At 35.4% G+C, this 20,073-nt stretch overlaps 1 protein-coding gene across 1 annotated transcript in view; it reads right to left on the reverse strand.

The window, feature by feature from the left end:
• The window catches only part of LOC107685600 (collagen alpha-1(XIV) chain-like), a 131,833-nt gene that overhangs the window by 36,804 nt on the left and 74,956 nt on the right, over positions 1-20,073 (reverse strand). Inside the window, exons 23-32 of the mRNA XM_016482245.1 lie at positions 18,181-18,327; positions 15,977-16,051; positions 14,092-14,231; positions 12,378-12,501; positions 5,852-5,995; positions 5,537-5,701; positions 4,367-4,405; positions 2,807-2,945; positions 1,250-1,392; positions 520-629 (exon numbers count right to left, since the gene is read on the reverse strand). Of these exons, the coding sequence (XP_016337731.1) occupies positions 520-629; positions 1,250-1,392; positions 2,807-2,945; positions 4,367-4,405; positions 5,537-5,701; positions 5,852-5,995; positions 12,378-12,501; positions 14,092-14,231; positions 15,977-16,051; positions 18,181-18,327 (1,226 nt within the window). The remainder of the gene's footprint in view (positions 1-519; positions 630-1,249; positions 1,393-2,806; positions 2,946-4,366; positions 4,406-5,536; positions 5,702-5,851; positions 5,996-12,377; positions 12,502-14,091; positions 14,232-15,976; positions 16,052-18,180; positions 18,328-20,073) is intronic.

The following is a 20,073-nucleotide window of genomic DNA, read 5'->3' on the forward strand; positions in this document are numbered from 1 at the left end:
TGATGTCATTAGGTCAGATTGAGTTAGACCGATCAGCCTGCGCCATCTAGAGTTTCATGACTGAACTATATATTTATTACAGTAACTAACCAAATAGCTGTTTAAACATTATGAATCTACTGTAAATTGGAAAAACTTCCATTTCATGTGACATAAAATTCTCTTGTGTCCAAACTCGTACATAATCAGGTGAGAATGAGGCAAAACATACTAAATATACTAAAAACATCAGCGATATTCGGTTCTGACAGTCAAGGCAAAACTATAAAGAAAATGAGGTAACTTTATAAAGGAAAATGAGTGTATTCAGCTGTATTTGGTCATTTGGTGCATGAATGGTCATAGTATGAATTAACATAAACTTTGGTTACTACAATTCAAGCGTTTCCAAAGTCCAGCTTAAATCATGACTTTCCTGACAAGAAAGAGAAAACCTCAACCATGAGACTGAAACACAAATTACTGTATAGTTTCTGTAATCATAGTCATAGCTGGATCATAAATGGAAGAAAGACTGACCTTATGGAAACTGCCATAGAAAATCTTCTTAATTTCACTTCCTTCGAAAGTCACTGTTTGAAATTCTCCCTTGTAGTCATAATTGAAAAAGGTTAATGTTTTCCCTCCGTCTGAAGAGAGACAAAAAAAAATTAGACACAAGGGTTTTAGATCTTTTAAGTCAGTGGTTCTCGACTGGACTAAGATTTTACATGTATGAAAATGCATTTTGGTCAACACAAATCATGTTTATTCCATGTTTACATACGTGAATGCAGTCTTGGTTGCATTTTCTTTTACCTTGTGTAATTTCGTACATGGTTTAAGAATACACTGGTATCTGCATCATTTTTTTGCCAAGGAACCACATAGTTTATTAGACACACAGCTTTTGACACCTACAACAAATAAAATGCAATGTGTTTTCTGCAACCTTATAAAAGCAGATCATCCCATGTTTTTTGCTAGTTTAACTTTTCATGATTATATGGTTAGTTAGCAGTGTTTCTGTTTGCATCCCATTTTTGGGTTACAACCCACCAGTTGAGAACCACTGTTTGATGAACATATAATTGATCAAAAGGAAAATTATATGTTATTGTAGAACATTTTTAAATAATTTAATTCATTATTAAACCATTATTTTTGTTTTATTTGTTTTTTTATTAAGATGAATGAAAATGAATGAATGAAAGATTTTATGTTAGGCCTGCATAGGGACATAAAGCAAATCAAAAACATTAATACTCACTATCCAGGATAATGCCCACAAGTGGCTCATTGTTTTTGTCAAGGATTTCCCACAATGCAAAAGGTTCCTGAGGAGTTTCAGGCAGTATGCGGAACAGCATAGATATAGTGTAGTCAGAGGGAAGGCCTTCAGGATGTAGATACCTGTCAACATAAATCATACATATGCAAACTCCTTCACATCAAGTTTGAAATAATTAACTGAAATGATCGGTCACTTTTTAAAGTTTTTTTTTTGAGGTTTTGAATAGCCCCACACATGATATGTGGAAGGAAAGAGGTTAACATGGAAGAGGAAGATATTATGGCCACAAATTAAGACTCTGTTTCCTCATTTTAGATAAATAGTGTTTAGCATCATTGTACTAATTACTTCAATCACAGAACGAATTAGTACAACGTGGCCACAATTTACCTAAAACAGAACTAAATAATCAAATGTGGCAACAAATGAATAAGACTATTTGTTTCTGCATGTCATGTATAGGGTCTGTACTGAACAATTGTTCCACATTTAGTTTATTTGATTAATTCAAATTTGGCATCAGACTTATGTGAATAGTTTTGGTACAAAAAAATTGTTAACAATTTTTAGATCTAAATTTGTGAGGCATCAGACTATTTGAGAACTTGTTGATGACTTGTTTTTTGAAAGTCTTGACATTCATATTGTGACAGTCGTTTTTTAGTTTATTTATTTATTTAATTTATAGAGAGTTAAGAAAATAAAAATACAGATACACCACTCTTATAACTTCACAACACGAGCAAAAAACATGTAAAATATATTGATATTTCTTATCTCCCTTGAGCCATTCCAATGCAACCCACATCGGACAAATGAATCAGACAAATCAGTGTGAAATATAACACAACAATGGCACTAAAATGTAATAAAACAAAACAAAACAAAACAAATAACTAAAATAAACACTGATCAATATTACATTCAATGGTTGAATACTGCAAAAAGAAACTGCACAACCAGTAAAACAGATCTTCTACTACACGAGCACTCTCCTCTGAAGAACAAATGTGAACTGTATCCAGAGCACTGCCATTACCTTGTGAGTCTTTGGCCTTTCTCATAATCACAGATGAGATTATCATAATAACAGTGTTGTAGTAATTCCCAGCTGCCTGAGTGCGAGTTAAAGCGAGGCTGCGGTTTGCGAGATTTACAGGAGAGGAGACCCTCGCGCTGAAACCCTCCACTGTAATAACAACATTCCCCCTGAGCGCAGGAAAGTGAAGCCTAATCTAAATATAATCACATGCAAGACAGGAGGAGGAAGGTCAGTGCTCTGGGATCAGGCACAGAAGGCCGATCGCTCTTTATTTTGCATTTGAGTGTGGGGCTAATCGGTTCCTGCTCACTAAAACCACTTCATTTAGATTCCATTAACTTGATCTGTATTATGGTTTTGATTTGACAGGTGACATATTACAGCTAACACAGATTTTTCTAATTTCAGAGAGTTTCAGTTGAGCATGCTTGTACGCTTTCATACATACAGAAACACAGTTCACACACACACACACACACACACACACACACCTGGTAGGCTGAGAGACGAGGGCGTCCTTGTGCAACCGATAGCAGGGGTAGCTGTTGAAAGTCCCAGGCTCCAGTGAGACACCTTGCACGCTGCTGTAGTGCTTCTCCACCAAACCAAACATCTCCATCATACGGAAGCCTGCAAAGGACAACGGATAAATGTGAAGTATGCTATTCTAACGAAACAGTACCGGTTAACGTTTTGAGGTCGGTACGATTTTTTTTATCAGACTTTATTTTAATGTCCAGTTCTCGCAATTAACAAATCATTCACTACGACTTTGCCTCAATAAACTCCTAGTTTGCTGCTCATTAATAATTAGTAAGGTAGTTGTTAAGTTTAGGTACTGTATTAGGGATGTAGAATGTGGTCTTGCAGAACTTTATGCTTGCACTTTATAAGTACTAATAAACAGCCTATATGTTAATAATAGGCATGCTAATAAGCAACTACTGAAGATAATAGTAAGAACTGGTCCCTATACTAAAGTGTTTTTGAAAAAAGTCTGTTATGCTCACCAAGGCTGCATTTGTTTGATCAAAAATACAGTGTAAAAACAACAGTAATATTGTAAAATATTATTGAAATTGTTTTCTATTTTGATATGTTTTAAAACATAATTTATTCCTGTAATGGCAAAGCTGAAATTTCAGCAGTGTCACATGATCCTCCGGAAATCATTCTAATATGCTGATGAAACATCTAATATGCTGAAGAAACATTATTATCAAAAGTTAAAATAGCTGGAAAACAGCAGCTAAATATTTTTGTGCACACCATGAAATATTTTCTGAGGATTCTTTGGTTAATAGAAATAGAAAAAAATATTTTAACAATATAAAAAAAAAAACTATGTTCTTGTCACTTTTGGACAATTTCATTCATCCTTACTGAATAAAATAAATAAATATAATTTTTAAAATAAATAAAAATCTTAATGATAATAATAATAAAAGATAAATAAAAATCTTACTGACCTCAAACTTTTAGTGTGTAGTGTATGTACATCAAATTTTAGGAAATTAATAAATAAATAAAAAATTGAAATGAGAAAGAGTGATTCATTCAGTGGCCTGCATTTCGATGTCTTAATAATGTTAAAAGACTTTCCTATGGCAGATTTCTATATTATACATTAGATTATAAATATTACAAATATATTACATATGAATATATTATTATATCATACAAAATAAAAAATGTAATAAATATTTATCATTAAAAAAAAAGCTTATAATTTCCCCAAAAATTGTAAACAGTAGCTATGGCAAAAACTTGATTGAAACAGCAACAATGGCTCAAGCAACAGTATGTTTGTCCATCTAGTGAAAGACAGGCCATGTGAAAAGGAAAATTAAGTGTGTTTTTTTCTTTCTTCCAGATCTAGATTATGGTGTGAATAACATGACCCACTGCTCCTAATTAAGTAAAGGGGTTGTTAAATACTGACAGTGGATGAATAGATCTAATTCTTAAAATAAAGCCTTAGATCCTATCCTCCTACCCAGCACAGTGATGGAGAGGTTAGTGTGAACCAGGAGCATTTATTGTTGTCTTACCTGCTAAAGTGTTCCCGCTCATTAACATCGAGGGGCAAGCTGTAAAAGAAAATAGAACAGAGTGTAAAACCTATCAATTCCCCAAGAACAAAGTGATTTTTGGAAATTATAGGTTACATAATGATGCATTCAAATATTTTTTTCTGTTCCGAGACCATTTTCAAACTTCAAACTTTTATTTTAGACTTGACGTAAACTCACAAGGGATGACTTAAGAGAACAAAAGAGCAAAGAACTTAAAGTAATCCAAAAGTAATTACCCTGCCATCTAAAAAGTCTTCAAACTTTATTCATCATATCGCAAGTCGTTGCTTACCTATCTTCAAATGTTGACTAGCAAACATGCCAAGGACACTGGTCAATCGTACTGTTTAGTGGGCATTATTTAAAAAATACGTTTGACCAATCAGAGTATTCCAGAGGTTTGTGTAGTAATTGAATAATTTATGTTATACACAGCATTGTGACATACTAACATACTGAGATAGCAACCTTATTTCATCATTTTAAAACCCATTTGTTCCATCAACTTCAGATTTTTTTTTACAGTATAATTAATCTTAAAGTTGCAATCAAATGTAAGTAGCGACAGATCTTTTCTTCCATACTGTGACATACATTCAAGTGTAACATTATCGACAAAGAAAAAAATGCGCTTGAACTTGGTTCTATGTATTGACCGTGGATTTTGAGATGTGGGTGCTGCTCTCAAAACTGGGACAATTGAATGCATTGATTTAATGTAGTCTGGCCAGCAACAAGCCACAAATACTTTGATTCAACAGTTTATAATTTGATTGGTCTAAAACTGACTTGACTTGTCATCATTAGTATATGTCGATAGTAAACATGATTATTGGAAATGAGTGTTTCAAACACAATAAAATGTCTTGAAAGTATAACATTACTTGTACAAGACAGTTCTGGTTCTGGTTTCTGATTGGTCAATATGTCATCCTAGCTATTCTCAAATACAGACACTGTTCTGTTAAATCAGGGACTATATCTTCTAGCACAAGAATGTCACTTAATAAAAAATTCAATGACAATTGGCGTCCTTAATATTCTTATTGTGTAGCATGTCTAAGCATATTAAAGCTAGCAAGTTCTCTACCACATGTCACAGCAAACTGCAAGAGGAAGTTTCTGTGGATTCTCAAAGGGACGTACTGGCAGTCGCAGCCTCACAAACAAAAGTTATGAGCTGTTCTTCAATTTTCTTGAAGGCATCCAGATCGTCCACAAAGAACACATGTCTCTCGCTTGGTTTGCTGGCAATGTTCACCAGCTCCCCGTAGTCAGCATCAGCGAAGCCAATGGCAAAGATAATGTAGCCTACGGTGAAACAAGAAAGCATTACTTTTATTACAGCATTTAAAGTTCTATTTTTAACAACCAAACCACTAGACACTCAGTGTTTTTCTACAGCTGCTGTTTATTATGCTCATTTTTAGATTCATACAATGTGAAAATGAAATCGCTCACCCTCCATCTGCATCTCCTTAGAGATCTTGTTGACATCATCTTGAGATCGCCCATCCGTGAGCACCACCAGCACTTTAGGAATGCCCCTCCTTACGCTCGCGTCCTCAGCAAAGATGGCCTCCTTCACATGTTTAATGGCTCGACCTGAATCAAGAGTCATAAACATAGATGTTACTGTCTCATGCCAGGAACAGGATTTACACCGCTTCACGGACTCTGGGATGCCAAAAAGTGATGGATTTTACAGGAACTTGCATCCTGACAGAGTGATTTGCATTTGCCAGAGAGATATATTTTGTTGAAACATTATGCCAGTACCTGTGGAGAGCTGGAATGACGATCAGTGAGGTGAAAGAACAAAACCTTTGACAATAAATAATTACTGAAAGGTGTGAATTCATAAACGATTTCCTGGAAATGGTGTGAAAATGAAGCTGCTATGACGAGTGGTTTCTGATTCATTGTGTTTTTACAGTCTAAAAAAAAATTAAGCAAAACAGAAAATGCCATGACTGTTCGTATGATTCTGCCAGGACACTATGAGGTTGTTAAAGTTATCCGACAGTTAGTTTGGCTTTGTGGTACGTCTTCTCAGTAAAGTGTTTGCTTATGATTAGGGGAAATGTGTTGGTTGGCTAGAATTGGTAGACAAAGAGTAAATTTCTGGTAAAGATTTGTATTAGGAGAAATAACATCTGAATGTTTGCCCTTTTGAGCCACACAGATTTAATATGCTGATTTGAAAGTAACTTTTCCTTCAATTTTTTCCTTCAATTATTATCACTTTTTTTCTGTATCAAAACAAATATTTAAATAGTTAAATACATTTTGGAGCCTGCAATAAATTATACAACCTATACAACCTGACAAACAAAATTTATGAAAAGAGTGTGAGCGGGAACGTTTCCCTAGTCGTTATTTAATTAATTAAAAAGGCGTAAACCTGTTATATAAACAATTATTTAAAAAAGGTAATAATAATCATCATAATTATGAATAATATATGTAAAATTATAAATAAATTATATTTTATGATACATTTTTTGCTAAGTAAATAATGTATAATTTTTATTAATTATATATTATATACTTTTTAATACATTTATATATCTAAATACAGTTTTTCTATATACAAATTTAAAAACATTTTAAATATTATTATTATTATTATTATTATTATTATGATTATGATTTTCCATTTAGGAGTTTGTTGGAACAGTTGAACAACTTTTGTCATTAATTAACAAATTTATTTTATTTTGTGTACGCTTTACAAAAGCACTTACACTTTCATTTACACCTAGTTGGTTTACGAAAATTGTGTGAGCTGGTCTCACCTACTATTTTTAAGCTCACAAAGTGCCAAGTATTTAGCACAGAGCAAAACAAAGTCAGACCACTGATGAAATGAATTTTCAAAGCACTTTTTCCGTGACGAGTCCCAGCCAACCTGATCTATGGGATCTAACAAGCTGCACTGCCCCCATTTCAATATTTTACCATTATCACCAACTTGGCACTGCGGCTGCAAGACATCAGCCGGGCTGCTCATTTCTAATTTGCATCTCTAATCTCTCAGAAACGTCTCAGGTTCCCCTGGATCAGCGAGTATTAGACACAATCCCCTCACAAAAGCTGCACTCTGAATAAAATATGGACAGGCGTCTGAGATGCTGCACTTTGGCGATACATTGCACCGAACTGAACAAGGGGACCTTCTGGCTATGCCTGACTGACTTCTGAAGCTGCCTGTTTTTCTGTCTGGCTTTTCTTCAGCTCCTGTCAGGAGACAAATGACAGACTAAGGAAGCAGACGGCAGCACCGTGTGAAGTGGGAGTTATTTTGTTTTAAAATAACAGGTGAGAACAAAAGAATTTCGACTGCAGATTGGAGTTGTGGCTAACTGTGGCCTCGAGTTGACGGGGGCAAAAGCACTGCTGTTTGACTGACAGATGAACAAGACATCTTGACTGCAGCATCAGTCAAAGCGTGCATTGACTGTTCATTTGTGTTTGTTTGCTTCGGCTAATACTTTTCATTCTGAACCGACTTGTTTGAGAGGAGACTAGCGAGTACAAATCAACTAGAACCCTCACACTCACTCATGTTGTTATAAACACATATGACTTTCTTTCTTCTGAGGAACAAAAATGTATAAAATTTGACATAAATTAATAAATGCTGTGTGTGTGTGTGTGTGTGTGTGTGTGTGGTGTGTATAGACAGACAGAGAGATACAGATATAGATACAACAGTTCTTTCTGGTTCTCGAATATGATTGTCTGACAGCCTTCTCCAGCAGTGTGATAATCTAGTGATAACAGAACTCCAACCATTTCACCTTTTAATCAATGCATGCTGATGAACTTTTATCATAGTGTATGGCAACCCAAGTGTTCAACATTCAACCCGTTCTTTTTCAACATTATTATTTGTGATTTGAATTTTGTGAACAGAAAAATTAAAATTTAAAATTAAAGAAAGACTCCATAGCATAACGTGAGGTAATCAGCAAAGATAACAAGCTTTTCAAAATGAAAACAAAAAGAAAAGTAAAACTAAACTGGCTGTCGGTGACAGGACTTGCATGTTTTTTTCCACAAGAATACCAACATGTTCACCACCTCTGGTTTAAGAAGCAGTCTTTGACTTTACTTGAACTTGAAAACCAAATCCTCCGTCTCCCATCATTTCCTCAGTATTCGCCGCGTTTTTACAGCGCATACCTTCGCGCTCGTGCTGACGTGGTGAGTTTAAACCAGGGTCTATGCCTGAAGCACTCAAGCTGAAAGCGCCTCTCTTCACGTGATCAGTGAATTCTCACTCTTACATGCTGTACATCTATACATATTTCACTTTTTAAGACTAATACAAAAGATGGATTCATTGTTATTCTTAATTAAAAAGCACAACAACAATAAAACAGTAGGCTACAATGACAAACTAGCTTACATAACGTTTATTAACAAAAACTAGTCAGATGAGGCATGGCATACACCACATGCTGTATTATATAATGACTAATAAATTACAGAATGTTTAGCAAACACTGAGGAATACCTCTGGTTTAAGAAGCAGTGTTTGACTTTACTTGAACTTGAAAACCAAATCCTCCGTCTCCCATCATTTCCTCAGTATTCGCCGCGTTTTTACAGCGCATACCTTCGCGCTCGTGCTGACGTGGTGAGTTTAAACCAGGGTCTATGCCTGAAGCACTCAAGCTGAAAGCGCCTCTCTTCACGTGATCAGTGAATTCTGACTCCTGCTACAATGTGCCACGGCTCTGCAATGCACGCTGTATGTAGCAGACGCTTTGGAGCAGCGCAGACCATGCACTCGCACAAATGCGACCACGTCAAATTTTAACTCGCACATTCTCAAAAAATTGTCGCAGTCTAGAACCCTGTAAAGATAACGTATATTTGAAAATTAGCTTCTGCGTTTTCGGATATGTGAGCTCCAGGGCGTCAGCAGCCATTCAGTGCTCATAAACCTGCCGAGAGCAGCCTCACTTCGGCCAGATCTTCCTGAATTTGCCACTGGCTCTGATGTCTCTATAGTAATAGACTTATATATTATTTGTTCCAGAGCAAATAGATTTGGCTGAGAGCAAAGTCTAAAGTTTTAGACTATTTACTATTTTATATAACTCTAATGATGGATATCAGAGCGCTGCCTTTGTACTTTTGACTGAATTGCTTAGCAACTTTTATGATGGCTGTTGTTATTAAATATTATTATTCAATAAATAATATTTTATATAAATAATACTAGTAGTATTTAACAGCATTTAGTATTGAGAAACCGTGTGTGTTCGTGACGATGATTTTAGTTACATTATTCCGCCATTAGATGGCGACTGTGAGTCAGTTGTAAAGACTTTTATATTGAACGACACTGAAACAGGGTTGTAAACAAGGAAGTTATTTTTACTTTCAACAAGGCCTTGTAAGACAGCAAACAAATGCACTGAGCAACACTGTCATCGGAAATCACCCTAAACAGATAGTTTATGAGAGAGTATGACAAAGATATCGCTTTCCTCAGCGGATATTGAAACTAATGTTTTATTGTGAATATGAGATTGAGCTGAAGCATGAATGCTGTATCAGATGCAGGTAATCACACTCGCTCAGTCCATCTCCCTCTCATTATACTCTACATAATACAGTGAGCTGTTAATACAGTAATAAAAGAAGTATTTAATGAAGCAACTTAACTTTCCTTCATTACTAGTTCTGAAGTGACGTTTTCGAATTAGTAACAGAGATTTGGGCTTAGCTGTTAAACTGTCAAACTGAGATTTGAATCCGTGGTGGATGAAAGTAGTTTTGCACAAAAGAGGGATTTTAAAGACGCTCCATGGTTTCTCTTATGTATTTACACACTCATTCCATCAAACTGTTGTATAAACGCAATATCACACTCGTAGCTGTGTGATATATCAGCGAATCACAGCCGTGCTGATATACAGCCATATTGCACTGCTACTCGTGTGATATTGTTCATATATAGCTCTTATAGCTCTTAGATACAAAGATAATTAATATTTAAATAAATAAGTATAAACAATTATAATATTATATTACTTTTAATAAATAACATTAACATATAAAAACAAATGTAAAAAGATAATTCAAAAATGTAATTTTGTGTTCCACAGATACACATATGAGTTTGGAATCACATGAGAGTAAATAATTACAAAATGTTCATTATTAATTATTCCTTTAATATACTAATGAGAAAATATGTGGGTTAGTGTCATGCCATAGGCCACAAAAATGTACTATACCATCAGGTAAAACTGAAAAAAAAAAAAATCTGAAAACTTTGAACATCAGAACAACATCATCCCATTTAAATATTTTCCAAAGTAATTTCAGAGAAACATACAGACCGTCTTAATACTCAGAAATTACTTCTCTTTTTTCTGAGTTTAAACACATTGAATGAGGCCAATCACTTTGATCCTCACCTCATCCTCTGCATATGAATGTATGAAAATGCAGGCAAGGGATTAGCCCTAATACCCTCAGAAAATAAGTCATGCTCATGTTTCAAATGAGCAGCCCGGTAAAGCCGGGATGGATAAATGCACCGGGCTCATAATGCCTGGATCACACATGTCCACAGACATGTATCTGCTCTCACCAATGAGGCACAGCAACGGCCGCCCACCCCCTGACGGGGGACTCATTGCCATGGAGAATATACCTTATATGGGGACGTTTTTGTGTGTGAGGACACAGCAGGGTGGGGGCTGCCGTTCCTACGCTGTGTGGAATGAAAGGTGTTTCATTTTAGAACAAAGACTCACAGCAAGACAGCATGAACACAAGCGCAGGGACACACCATGCTGCTCTGCTGCTCACTGAGATGGAGCTGTGCCGCTTTTCAAACTCGTACTATAAAGTTCTTGGTCTAGGTTTTCTTAAAGAATTTCTATCAAAAGTATTATGAATAAATCTGGTCACCCATTACAAGACCAGCATGAATTTCCAAAATGGTACAGCAGAACTTGGTTTATGTAATGTGGTCTAGATATAATGTGGTCCAGATCTATCTTGTGGACTAGCTTGCTGTTCACCAGGAAAACCATTACGGCTATTAGAGAAGAACTTTAATATTTGTCTCCTTGGCTTTGACTGTTTAAAGGTCAATTTACCTTCAGACAAAAAAACACCAACAATTGTTTATTAGTGTTTATGTCCGGTTTTCCAGTAAAAATATCTAAACATACTTAAAATAAGATACATTAATTTGATAAGGAAACTTAATATTAAAACTTGTTTTTGGAGAATATAACTTGAACTGCAGTAAATTATAAAATGGTCAAGACAAACTTTGATGTTGGCTTGAGAAAGTTTGGCCAGAAAGTTTGAAGGAGTTTTAAATATTGACAAGATTAAAGATTGTAATGCAATGCAGGCCAGATGAGACTAGTATAAAACAAACAAGAGAGTGAGCAAATGAGAGCTAGATGGATGGATGGATGGATGGATGGATGGATGGATAAAATGATAGAAAACAGCAAACAGTAGATTGAATGACAGAATGAGCCAAAGATAGAATGAGTGACAGAATGACCAATAGAATGAGCGAATAATAATATAAATGATAGAATGAGCGAATGATAATGAACGGCAGAATGAGTATAATAGAATCAGAAGATGAACAGACAGATAGACAGACAGACAGACAGACAGACAGACAGATAGATAGATAGTTAGACAGACAGACAGACAGACAGACAGACAGACAGACAGACAGACAGACAGACAGACAGACAGACAGACAGACAGACAGACAGACAGACAGATAGATAGATAGATAGATAGATAGATAGATAGATAGATAGATAAATATAGATAGATAGATAGATAGATAGATAGATAGATAGATAAATAGTATAATGTTTGTGTGCACAGAGATCTTTGAGAAGATTGTGATTAAACTCAGTTTGTCCATCACAAGAGCAGCTGTCAGTGGCGTTTAATTCAGTCTGAGGATTGAGATACATGCCTGTCTTGGTGTTTCCTCCCTTGTAGGTGATGCGCTGCACGGCGTCCAGCAGAGCCTCCTTATCGCTGTAGGAGCTGAGCTTGAACTCAGTCCTGGCGTCATCACTGAACTGAACAATGGCCACCTGTCAGTCGTAGAAAGTAAGTTATTAGCCATTTATCACGTTTAAAAGTAACAGTACATCAATGTCAGAAAGTATTTCCCCCTAGAATTGACTTTAAATGTCATTTCTGTACATTTATAGAGGTATACTATATTTTTAACATACTTTAATACTGTTTAAATCATTATATTTATATTATATATTTATATTGTATTATATTATAACATAAATTCTCTATTTAATATATTTTAAAATGTCATTCCTGCGATGTCAAAGCTGAATTTCCAGCATCATTACTCCAGTCTTCAGTGTCACATGATCCTTCAAAATGCATTCTAATATGCGTAGGAGCTGAGCTTGAACTCTGTTCTGGCGTCATCACTGAACTGAACAATGGCCACCTGTCAGTCGTAGAAAGTAAGTTATTAGCCATTTATCACGTTTAAAAGTAACAGTACATCAATGTCAGAAAGTATTTCCCCCTAGAATTGACTTTAAATGTCATTTCTGTACATTTATAGAGGTATACTATATTTTTAACATACTTTAATACTGTTTAAATCATTATATTTATATTATATATTTATATTGTATTATATTATAACATAAATTCTCTATTTAATATATTTTAAAATGTCATTCCTGCGATGTCAAAGCTGAATTTCCAGCATCATTACTCCAGTCTTCAGTGTCACATGATCCTTCAAAATGCATTCTAATATGCTAATTTGGTGCTCAAGAAACGTATCTTATTTTTATCAATGTCAGTGTATCAGTTGGGCTACTTAATACTTAAATCTGTTGATTTCCGATGAAGAAAGAAACTCTTTTACATTTTGGATGGCCTGAGGGTAAGTAAATTGTCAGCAAATTTTCATTTTGGGGTAAACTATAATTTTAAGTAAATTCTTAAACATAAAAGGGGTCATATGATGCGATTTCAATTTGTCCTTTCTCTTTGGAGTGTTACAAGCTCTTGGTGCATAAAGAAGATCTGTAAAGTTGCAAAGACTAAAGTCTCAAATCAAAAGAGATATTCTTTATAAAAGTTAAGAGTCAGCCACGCCTACCTAAAACGGCTCGTTCTAACACGCCCCCACGTCTACGTCACAATGTGGGAAGATTTGCATAACGCCGCCCAAATGTTCACGCAAAGAAAGAAGGCGTAACTTTTATTCTCGCTGTAGTATTGTTGTTGCCGCCGCCTCCATGTTGTGGAGACGCTGTGTGTTTCGTTGTGAAAGCAACATCTGTTTGGGCTTCCAAAAGAGGACGATATCCGCTTCGTCATGCCTAGAGCTGATCAATGTGTTTTTTGAACCTTAAACCGCATAAACACATTTCATTACACCAAATACACAAAATAATGTTCTTTTTAGCAAACACCATATGACCCCTTTAAGTATATAATTTCCTGTAATAAGTACTTGTGCCCTCAAAAAACAGTCAGTTTGCTCTGTGTTGACAAAATGACACACTTACAATTTTGCTTTTAGCTCAGCATGATAGTCTGTTTTTTTTCAGAAAAATGTCAGAAAAGTTATACAATGTAAACAAATAAAAACAATATGAAGCAGACTGAATTTGACAAATATTTCACGTGCAGCATACCTGTGTTCCCTCGGGGCCAATCACATCAAGTGCACCATTTGTGCTGTACAGGAAACGGATAATCTTCTGAAAGTTGTCATCTCCGATACTCCAGGAGCCATCTACAAGGAAGGCAAGGTCTGCCTTGGCTGCTTTGCAAACTGAGAAAGGAAGTTCGAAGACAGAGCAAGAGAGAGAGAGAGAGGAAGCAGGTGAAAAATCACTAGCTAAAATAAGAAATTCTCATTACTGTGTAAGCGCTGCAGTACAACAGATGTCAAATGATTCCAAACGCTTCCTTTCTCACTGACAGGATCTCCATCACAGCTAGCTGGATAAAACAAGGAGGCTTAATTAATTCCCAGATACCTCTGCTATACTCTGCCAGACTGGTGCTTTGCAGGATTTAGGGCTAAACACATACACTGTCAGTTACCTGAAAATGTGCTTTATGTACTAACATCTAACTGGTTTTATTCAAGTCAAAATTATTTTGTGACTGAATCAATCTTAATAAATTAGGCTATATAAATAAGTGCTAAATGCCACATACTTACTACATAAATAACTACAAAGTATGCATAGTTAAGCAACAAACCCTAATCAGACTGTAAACTTAACCCTATAGTAAGTACATAGGACATGTAGTTAATTAGTATTACCAGTACTTCTTTGTGTAATTGCACTGTAACATTGTATGCCTTAAAATAAAGGCATAACCTCAAAAGTCTGTACTGTTAAGTGTTTGGAGCATTTCATTGGTTGGATGAGTCACTGTTTTGAGTCTGAACAAGAATGGCACTGAATGAGACACATTGTTTGCGAATAAACTAAAAGAATCAAGCATTGTGCTCGTAAACAACTTGAATGAACTGGAAAGTCTCATAAGTGTACAAATTGGGACATCTTGTTCAGTTTGTCAATCTCATTCAGAACAAGGAGATAAATGGATTGTTTCGGTCATGAACAACTCTGTGAATTGTAACAAACTGGTTTATTAATTCATAATAAATAAATAAATAATGCTCCCTAATAGCCATAGAATGTCAACTACTATTATTTTAGAGACAAAATCATTGTTTTTTTCAGCAGGGTGCATTAAATTGATCAAAAGTGACATTTTCAATGTTACAAAAGATTTCAAATATTTAAAATGAATGAAAATTTTCTATTACTCAAAGGATCAAAAATGTATCACGGTTTCCAAAATGGCTGCTGAAAATTCAGCTTTGCTTTTAACATTGAATGAATCAGTGATCAAATCTGACTGAATTTTTTACGTAAACAGACTCATTAGACTCACTGGTATTGATTACCTTTTTTTTCTTACGCTGACATATTACCTATTAAATCAGCAAGTTTGTGAGGCATATCACACTTTCATCCAAGAACTAAACACATGGACTAAATTAAACTTTTAAGGTAGCAAATGTTTCACTTTTTACCATGTGACCTGTCCTTAATAAGAGTAATGTGTGACATGCAGGGCAACGCATTTAGGTGACTACCCAAACCCCAGAGATAAAGCCATATAAAACTAACAAATAAATCTAAAGAAGCATTTAGTTTCAGGGCAAGAAATTATTCAGGTGTGACTTTATGATGCATTAAACACCATAAGCTTTTGGCCAGATAATGAAACCAATATGTTCACTATAAAGTTTGAAATGAGGGATCTAAAAAAGATCTATATAAGGAGGTTAAATAAGTTCTGTGTGCTTTTATCAGATGTGTTGGGGAGACTCAGACATATTTATTGAGTGTGGAGTGGCTCCAAGAATAAGAAAAGGTTAGCTGTCAGCAGAGATGTGCGTTAGAGAAAGGTCACACAACACATAGGGACATGGCCAACAAACAGGGAAAAACAATGGCAGACAGGCCAGTTTTTCCCACACTGGTGTCCTACCTTCTTTGGCTGGGGGGACGGTGGGAGGAGGGATGGTGGTGGGTGGTGCGGTCGGTAGCTGGGTGGGTGCTGGAGCTGCAGAAACAACAAAACAATACATAAACCAGAGCAGGGCCTGGCTGTCTTCACTTTATTACACACACAATCAGATTTGGGATCTCAACGGAAACCCAATTGTAAAAGAAAAAGGACACACTGCTCTACTGATGGTGGTTCAATCTGTTTCTCAGGCAATGATTGAGTGTATCAAGGGAAGATATTGTCTGGAAATGACCTGTATCATTGAAGAGTTACTACTGCCTAATTGACACGCTAACATGTGAGTTATATACACTGAAACTTTTACAGTGTATAATCCCCATAAACTGCAAAAAAGTTAAAATTAAAAAGAAAATAAATATTTTAAAATGTTATTACAATTTAAAATGACTTTTATTTTAATATATTCTAAAATATAATTTATTCTTGTGACGGTCATTACTGACTCCAGTCTTCAGTGTCACATGATCCTTCAGAAATCATTCTAATATGTTGAGTTGCTGTTATTATCAGTGTTGCAAACAGCTGCTTCTTAAACCATGATACACCATGATTTTTTTTTCCAGGATTCTTTGATATAGTATACGCATATATTGGGTGAATTCAGGTAAATTGGGAAAATTTATGCCATTTAGGTGACTGGGAAGAAATGTCCCAATTAACCTGAATTCACAATATAAAAATGTAAGCATGTTTATATATTTTTATTATAATATGTAATATTTATATTTAATAAATTAGATTCACACACACACACACACACACATACTGTATATATATATATATAACAAATATTAGTTTTATATAATATTTTATACTTATCCAAATTCTGTAAAATAAGAGTCATTTTGAAAGAATTAGGCAAATTAAAATTTACGATTAGATTAGCACTTAAAACAAGACTTAGTAAATGGGGATAGCAAATTTTTCATGTTTTGGATGTTTAGGTAAACAAGACCAAATAATTCATTATGATTTTTTTTTTTCCCAGTAGAGAATCATGATAAAAGAATGCTGATAAAATTTGACGAGGTCACATATTGACATCTTTGTTTTTTGTTGCAAACGACAATTAGATTTTCAGCTGTTAAAATCTTATTTTTCTGTTTATGAATGCTGTTTATGAACTTCAGTCAGTCTCACGGAAGCCAATTTCTGCTACAGAAAAAGAAAACATAAAAAAGTAAATGCTGGATTGTAACATCTGTTTATGCATTTTAAAGATCTTAACTGCAAGATGTAAACTCATAATTATCAGAAATAAAATTAGATATGTGATGCAAGATGCAAACTCAAAATCGTGAGACATGAAACCGTTTTGAGAAAAAAAAATAAATACTTTGAATTCTGTGATATAAAGCTTAACTTTTTTTATTCCATTGCATCAAAGGGCTTCCACACATTCTAGATACACTGGTGGCAAATAAAATAATAATCGTATCTGCTATCCAAAGATTGTTTTGTCACTCAAAGGAAACAAACTAAGTCACCTTCAGGTGTTTTATTGGTGCCTAAAAGACCCCAGGGAGGTGTAGTATCTAACCTAATTTAACACCCCAGTAAATCTTATTAAAGGGGGGGTACAATGCTGTTTCATGCATTCAGAGTTGTTTACACTGTTAAAGAGTTGGATTCTCATTGCACATTGTTTGATACTGAAAGATGGAGCGGTCCCAGCTATAAAAGATCCCGGTCATGATTCAGAACTGCAGACGATAAGTGAAACGGCATCAAATGTCTGTTTTGTTGGCATTCGGCGCCCAAGTGCTCGTCACTCTTTAGCTCCGCCCACGGCGCGCCTCCATGAGCTCGGCTTTTTTCGGAGAGAATCGAAAAGCTGTATCTTTCTTTTATAAATATGATCAAACTAAAGACTTTTTGGAGATATGAAGGATGCAGTACTACTCTATAGGTAATCAAGATTAACATGAGACTGGGTGAAAATGTGTGTGTTATGCCCCCTTTAAGGACATATGCCATATTTAATCCACCACAACTAAAAACGAGGTTATGAGGGATGGACAACAGTAAAACCAACTGAACAGACTGTGTTCTTCACAATCTCATCTTCATTCACAATTAATTATGGTGTGTACCCTGATTGAAGTCTATAGTCTTATAGTCTTATAATGCCGTAAAATATACAGTTATCAGAGTGTATTTACCGGTTGTCGCCATGGTGGTGACAACAGGACCCTCTGTGTCCAGTAAGAGAGTGTAGACGCTGATCTTGTACTGGGTGTTGGGGGAAAGACTGAAGAAGCACTCTCTGGATGCACCGCCACCGACCCTCACTTCCTGTTTCTGACCGTCTGTGAGAAAGTTACAACAGCAGGATTGGCATTCAAGCAACAATCAAAGAAAAATAAAAAGCAATCACAACAGCTTTCTCAAGCAAACAATTGTGCTAATTAATCAGACAGCGCCATTCAAGTCCTTAGGCTATAAACAAAGCCTGAAGTTGGAAATGACAGAAGTGGCACCACAGCAGTGTTGTTATTTTTACCAGGCATGTGTTGTTGCTCACAAACTGATTATTTAAATGAAAGCAACTATAAGTAAATCATCTTTTAGGAAATGTGATACTCAAATCCAAGGGTACAAGGTAGCACAACTGCTATTTATCACCTTCATAGCTGTAATTATTTTCCAAAGCTGAGAAAATGACCAATGCTTGAGCTCATGAAGGGTAACCTTGCATTCAGTCCATAGAGTTCAACGGAGAGGTCTTTAATTGGAGCTAGGCCAAAGACTGCAGGGAAATGGGTGAGCCATGATAAGAAGCCTAAGCTTGAGTCGAATGAGAAAAAAAAACTTTCTTTTCTTTCTAAATGTGAAGGTGTTCTCGCTGACGCCGACTCTTTTTTCTTACTGGTTTTCTTTTTCTACATATCTATCCATCGATGTCTTTGTTTTGTTTGTGATGGCAGACATTAATATCCAGCTTGACTTGGTTCATAAATCTTAATTTGTCTGCCATTAAACAGCTGCGTCCATGGGGAATAGAAATGGCTGGGTTGTTCAGAAGCAATATTATATCATTATTAAATAAGAAAAAACAGGGAAAAGGTTTTCTTTAATGAGATATTTCCCAAAGCACCTTCTTTTCAACCACGATCTTGAAAGAAAACGTCTCTAGAGTGCATTATATAAAAATTGAGGTATTTTCTTTGCATTTTCCAATGATAATGTGGACTGCAAAAATTGGGATGTGATAATAAGATCAACGATATTCCCTTGCTCAGACATGCTTTGATTGCGGAGCTGATCAAACAATGGGATGTGACATTTGCCTATTACGTTCCCGCTCTATGGAAAAGTAGCTGGCAAGCGCTCCAGCTCGGCTCAGTAAACATCTATCCTCCTTTAAGCGTTTGTTTCAACAGATTGCACTTCTCAGTCCAGTCACATCTCTGGCACAAGCAAGACAGTTCCTCCCTTTCCTCGCATTTGCACGCAGGAATGCTTCGCTTCACCATGAGCGCTCGGTGCTGAAGATTCATATGACTGGCTGAAATTCCACAGCCAAATTCTCCCTACGAGTAAGATGGCAAGAAATGAATCCGCTGTTCCTACTGGTTACCAAAGTTTGGACATTATTTGACTAGAAGAGGGCCAGAAGAAAAGCAGCAGGGATCTTAGTACTGCAAAATACGTATATATTCACATTTAGTCTTCTCACACACTTCCGCAGTAGTTTTGATATATATGTGTAGGCATAGTTTACCATGACTACAGGGTAATAAGCTGTCTCTGTTATTCTGCAATTACAACTTTTTTCTCCACCGCTTTAACAAAAATCTTTCTAATTTGGAACAACAGATAGAAATAGCTTTAAACTATTATATTATATTATATTATATATTTAAAATATATTTATTTATTTACAATTAATTCAGTATTTGCACTGCCATTTCAAAAAGTTACTGGTCTGTATTTCTTATGCCCTATAAAGAAGACTCTTATACTCACCAAAGCTGTATTTATGTCATCAAAAATACAGTAAAAACAGTAAGATTGTTAAATATTGTTACAATTATTATTTTATATATATATAT

The sequence above is a fragment of the Sinocyclocheilus anshuiensis genome, unplaced genomic scaffold, assembly GCF_001515605.1.
Source record: "Sinocyclocheilus anshuiensis isolate Anshui unplaced genomic scaffold, SAMN03320099.WGS_v1.1 scaffold185, whole genome shotgun sequence".
NCBI lineage: Eukaryota > Metazoa > Chordata > Actinopteri > Cypriniformes > Cyprinidae > Sinocyclocheilus > Sinocyclocheilus anshuiensis.